Below are 6,172 nucleotides of genomic sequence, written 5' to 3' on the forward strand. Positions count from 1 at the left end.
TACTTTCTCCGTCCTATAAGAATATGCATTATTTCCTTTTTAGTCCGCCCCAAAAATATTCTCTTTCCAATTTTGAAAACTAATGAGTGTGGGACTCATTCCTAATAACAATACTTTAATTTCTTTTCTCTCTACATCTCTTACTTTATCAATTTTGCATTAAAATTCATGCCAAACCTAAAATAATAATAGGATAATTGCGACCGTAATATACTAGCTCATAATATTATATGGCACCATGTTGTAATATACTATATATTAGCAATTATATAATAATATGATTTTGTATTTTTAATACTATTGTTATTGGTCTTATTAATATAGCCTATAGTATGTATTCGTAACAAAAATTTAAATGTTTGTCATACAATGAAACTACTATATAATAATGATAGTACAATGCTACTAATATATCATTACAAATTTATTGCCAAACTCACCCTATTAGTACCATGACGGCATGACCTTTAGATGTGTTTTGCATATAAAGTTTATCCATGTTATCCATATAAGTTAATATTATTAGTACTATGTTTATGTTATTATTATTATTATTATTATTAAGTTTAGTTATTGGTATATAATTGTATTGTGTCCTATGATAGTTATTTTGGCCATAATTAGTTATAGTTATTTTTGTAATGTAATAACATTACATTAGTACTCCGTATATTTTACATAATACATTGTGGGAATATATTAGTAGTATCTTAAATATACAATTATTTGTAACATTAATATGTGACATATATAATGAAATTAAACTTTTGATTATATGATACAATTATAATATATATAAGTAATTTTATGATATGCAATACAATTATATAACGCACATTCATGAAAAATGACTAGCAAAATTAGAATAGCTAGGAGTAACATTGGTATAAGATTAATTAATCTTATTTGACTTGATCGTAAAATATATTAACTATATGCAACCGTACATACTTATTAGCATAATTTATTTATCATATATTGATATATTTTACTAATATATGATAGGATTTATTTAATATTCATATATATATATATATATATATATATAATTTGTTTTAAAGTATAGAAGATTGTGCATAATAAAGGTTTATTAGTAATTTTTCTTGGAAATAATAATTGTCATTATTATGGTGAGAGAATGTTGTATTAATAAATTTGAAGTGAAATATTAGTAATAGTTTCGAAATAGTGGGAAAAGGGCAATTACATAAAATCACACTTAGCATTAACTATTACTAATAATTTATTACATCAACTTTTATATTTATTTACAAAAATGCCACCGTGTGGCTGGCCACATTATGGCCACGTAGCATTTCCCTTGATAGTTAGAGTCTAATGTACTGGGTATGTGCACTCGAGAGAGGGTTTATTCTAGAATCGCGACTTTCCTAATAATCCTAGAGACACATAAAGGTAAAAGTTATGTGAGATTAATTATCACTAGGTCGTAGTAGTTGGATCCTAAAACTCTACATTATTTATCTAGCTCTGTATTATTTGTTTTTATGCTTTCTGTTTTTTTTGTTTATTTATTTTTGTTCAGTTGAATAAAATCAAACCAAAATCTTTGTATCTCTAAATAGTATATGACGCTTAGTATATGATAGTCAGTTGCAATCTTATTCCACGTGTTCAATATCCATATACTAGATCTACCCTGTAAAATTGCAGGTATTTTTAGTGGTAATAAGCTAGAACATAAAAATGATATGGATTCACAGTTTCTAAATTTCGTAGAATATGAATGCAAGAGGTACTTTAGTTGTCACTTGTCAAATTTCATGTCAAGTTATTGAGCAAAGGGCTCCAACAACAATAAAGACTCCATTTTGAAACAAAATTCCTAACTGACAAAAGATACCCAAACTTGGAAAATATAATATAAACTTGGAAAATATAATCTAAACACTGAGATAAACTTGAAATATCTGCAGAAAAGGGCAGGAAGATGTGCATCATAATTCAGTTATTTTTGCCCATAGAATTCCATCCCTACACGAGTTAATCTACCCTACCAAACATTCATGCTGCCGATTTCACAGTATCTACCAACCATATTTTCGTCACCCCTTCTCATTCTCAGAGTAACTGATTCTATATCTCCTTTATGTGGCACTTCAGGCAAAGATGCCAATGAAAAATTCGATTCACTTCCAAGTACCAACTACCATACCTAGTTCTAATGTCATTTGGATGATTAAGTGAGAATCCTATATCTCTAACTAACTTTTGGACTACAAAAAGGTTGCATAGATCCAACTCCAACCTATTATATATATGCAAAACAAGTAAGAATAAACAACCTGAAGGTCCTCAGGCCCAAATGAGCCTATCTTTAAATTAGGGACAACGCAAACGTATACCCTGACACATAAACGAATGAACTTTAAATACTATTATGGATAAATCGTGACTGAAACAGTAGGAAAAATAAACAACAATTATCCACAGGCTTCAGTAGTTACTTCATCCGCCTGGAAAAACCTTGATTGCTGTTGACCTGTTACTCCCTCTCCCCCGGGAAATATAAAGAAAAAAGACTTGTTCTCCAAATATATTTCAGTTTTATTCAAATGAATAGGATTTAATTAAATCTACTAATGATACAATTACAATCTCAAAAACACTAGGATCGAAACATTAATATCATTTCCAATTTCCAAATCCTCAAAACAAAACCTATAAAATCTTTACTAAATCATCAGAAAACGCATCTCATTAACATCTTAAGAAAAAATTAACCAGGCTAAACCCATAAGAGCTGAATGCAGAGAGACCAAATTACATTAAGCTAGCTATTTGGCATATTTTTAGTGGACATAGTTACTTACCAGGTAGTTCATAGAAATTTCCGATGTAAAAAACTAACACTCACATATTTTCAACAGATCACGAGTCCCAGAGAGAGGTTTTTCCTTACGATTAAGTAAATTATTTAATTATAAATCCAGTTAAATGATCACCACATAGCAGATAATAAATCAGTGTGAGAGAGAGATAGTTTGAAAAGGACTTACCAAATTTCTAGGTCTAAATGGCATCATGCTTTTATAATGAACCCAGTGGGTAACAATTCCCCGCACTCAACTCATAAATCGCCAGCCTTCCTACTTCTACCTCCCCAACGGCGCTTGCGTGCTCTCCTCTTTCTCCCATCCTCCTTTGCCTTAGCTTTCTCTATCAAGTCTCTTTCACCACGCCTTTTGTACATCTTGAAAGTCATCTGCCTCTCTTCAGCCATCTTCCTTACTTTCTCTGTGATCTCTGCCGCAATTTGTCTATTATAGAGCTTCCTTAGACCTTTCATGAGCTTAGCAAAGGTATCCGGCTGAGGCATCAACCCAGCATCCATCATATCCACACAGTAAGAGCAAGCATCTTTGACGTGCCCACTTGCAAAGAGTGCGTGAATCCAAATTGTCCATGCATTCACATTAAGCTCACAACCCTTAGCTATTATACAAGACCAGATATCTTTAGCCAGTTGAAGTTTATCCGCTCTTAACAAACAATTCAACAAGTCCTTCAGGATGCCGTACTGTGGAGAAGCTAGAAGACCTCTCCCTATCATTTCACTGAAATAATCGCAAGCTTCAACCAAACACCCTTGCTCAATGAGACCATTAATCATGATTATAAAGGTGTCAACCCCTGGACTAATGCCATATTCTTCTAACTCATTCATCATTCCCATACCATCTCGAGTCTCCCCTAACTTGCATGCCAAACGAATAACTGTGTTATATATGCTTAAGTCAGGAAACACGCCGATCTTCCGCATCTCCTTCATAAGTTCTAGACACTCCTCCAATTCCTCCTTTTTCTCATGCGCTAACATGAAGTACAAATAAGTTGTTGAGTTAGGAGTATACCCTTTTTGCAACATACTATCTAGAAGCTCGTAGCCTTTATCAAGCTTACCCCACTTACAAAATCCACTTATCAAAGTGGTGTAAGTAACGATATCAGCCTCACAACCACGATGCTCCATATCCAGAAATACTCTCACAGCCTCTTCCGTTTTCTCCTGAGCACAGAGAGCTTGAATTATGATGGTATATGAAGTTGCATTTGGCTCACACCCGTTCCTCCTCATCTCTTGCATGAGATGGAAAGCATCCAACATCTTACCTGCTGTTGCGTATCCATTAAGCAAATTGTTGTAAACAACAATATCAGGCTCAAAACCAGCTTCCCTCATTTTTACCAGCACCACTTTTGCCTCCATCAGCTTTCCTTCTTTACACCAACCATATAATAGTGATGTAAAATGTTTTATTGTTGGCGCAAATCGAATCCTCATATCTTCAAACAGCAAAGCAGCTTCCTTTACGCTGCCATTTTTACACAAAGCATCCAACAGACACCCAAAAACATATTCATCCGGCTCACAACCATATTTTGGCATCTCATCCAACACTTCGATGGCCTTTTTCACCATTCTCGCAGATGCGAATCTCCTCATCAGAATGACAAAAACCTCAGGTGATAAGAGGTGAGCATTTTCTTTCCTCATCTCCTCTATAAGAGCCCAAACAGCTCCAAACTGCCTCATTTTGCTTAAAATCTTAATCATTGATTTATAGGCATCGTAGCTATGCCTGTAACCTGGCTGTTTCGATGCCCACACAAAGAATCTGTACCCTAAATTCCCAGCATCACCACAGCGATTAAGCACTCTTTCTACCAGTCCAGACCTAACTACAACACCGGATTCATACAAAGCAAATTCCAGTTTCGGAACTCTAGAATGGTACTTTCTAAGCATTCTATACATCTTCTCAACATCAGCAGAGAACTCATCATGATCTGGTAATTGACTTTCTCGAGAAAACTCAGTTTCTTTATTAATGTAAATAAATTCTCGTCCGTTTTTCGATTCATTCATCGTATTGAACTTTCCATCGCCAGACATAGGATTATCTGATTCTGGAATGAAGTTGAGCTTTGATACAAACTTTGGGGAAACCAGAGTGGAAAAGAGCAGGGGATTTGATGTTATATGAGATTCCAAATGAAAAAAAGATTCCTTTTTGGTAGGATTTTGCTTGCCAGGAAATAAGCGAATACCACAGTTCAAGCATAGACCACATAACTTCTTGGAACTGATTCTCACCATTTTACTGAGCTTACCACATCTTCTCTCTGTTTCTATGCCCAAAACAGGATGTGTCATTAGCCGCCTCCACAATCAATCAATCAATCAATCAATTCTAAGATGGAGTAAATATTTGGTGAAACATCCTGTTCTCAAACAGGATGTGCTTTTAAAAGAAACAGGGAAGACCAAATACAGTGAAATCAGATAAGCACAAAAACACATAACCTATGCTTCAACACAATTTAAAATCTTCAGATTCCATGTTTATAAGCTGGCTAAATTGGTCAATTAGAAAAAAAGATTCTGTTACCTGAAGTGGCTCGCGGGCAGGGCGTGAGTCGGCGAGGGCTTCTTCTTTACCTCTTCGGATTCGATTCTTCCAATCAATCACTGCATTTCCGATATGAGTCTCAAATAGCGGAGAGAGCTCAATTCAAGATTCCAAATAAATTTTCCACACTGGGCAGAGCCCTACTGGTGTAATTTATAGTATTAAAAAAATTTACAGAAACATGTAACAAAATTCTAATGTAAATTGAAACACAATTAAAAATATCATAATTGTATAACATACAATAATACTAATATAAAATGGCTAAAATTCAAAACTTGAAATTCATGAATTGTTTATTTCTACAAATGATCAACTAATGATGTATTTCGAAGTTTAAATGATTATTTTTTTTGTTTCTTACTAGTGCTAATCCTCGCGCTCTATGCGACTCAAAATATTATTGTTGCTTAATAATAATTATAATATTATTTGTCTATGAAAAATGGTTTTTTTTTTTTACCGGCCCACTAAAACTAGTCTATATCTATTTACATAGATTTATATTTCTAGTAATATGGTCCCATGTTCTACTAAAAATACTTAACTAACTTTTTTCTCATATCTTTCTTTCTTTTTTTATATTTTTACTCATATCTTTCTTCTATACTAGTTATTCGTCGATTGGAGTAGTGAAAAAAATAGTACATTTGGTAATAGAGTCAATAGATACATGCATATTTATAAAAATATTACAAGAATCTATGCTAAATATTAGTATTTATCAATAATACTCA

General features: G+C 33.3%; 1 protein-coding gene across 4 annotated transcripts; it reads right to left on the reverse strand.

Annotated features, from left to right (window-relative positions):
* Positions 1 to 2,292: 2,292 nt before the first annotated feature.
* Positions 2,293 to 5,675, reverse strand: LOC121765983 (pentatricopeptide repeat-containing protein At3g49730-like). Of its 4 annotated transcripts, XR_006042878.1 has the most exons (3): positions 5,415 to 5,675; positions 3,021 to 5,267; positions 2,293 to 2,367 (listed from the first exon to the last, which is right to left on the reverse strand). XR_006042878.1 is itself a non-coding variant. In XM_042162296.1 (2 exons), exon 2 carries the CDS (start codon positions 5,177 to 5,179, stop codon positions 3,092 to 3,094), a length of 2,088 nt encoding a protein of 695 aa, XP_042018230.1. In that variant the 5' UTR covers positions 5,180 to 5,186; positions 5,415 to 5,674; the 3' UTR covers positions 2,377 to 3,091. The 4 variants fall into 4 exon arrangements, 3 of the variants coding, with proteins under 3 accessions (XP_042018230.1, XP_042018233.1, XP_042018231.1); XM_042162296.1 differs by lacking the exon at positions 2,293 to 2,367 and having other exon boundaries at positions 2,377 to 5,186; positions 5,415 to 5,674; XM_042162299.1 differs by lacking the exon at positions 2,293 to 2,367 and having other exon boundaries at positions 2,377 to 5,148; positions 5,415 to 5,672.
* Positions 5,676 to 6,172: the final 497 nt, after the last annotated feature.

The sequence above is a fragment of the Salvia splendens genome, chromosome 14, assembly GCF_004379255.2.
Source record: "Salvia splendens isolate huo1 chromosome 14, SspV2, whole genome shotgun sequence".
Taxonomy (NCBI): Eukaryota; Viridiplantae; Streptophyta; class Magnoliopsida; order Lamiales; family Lamiaceae; genus Salvia; species Salvia splendens.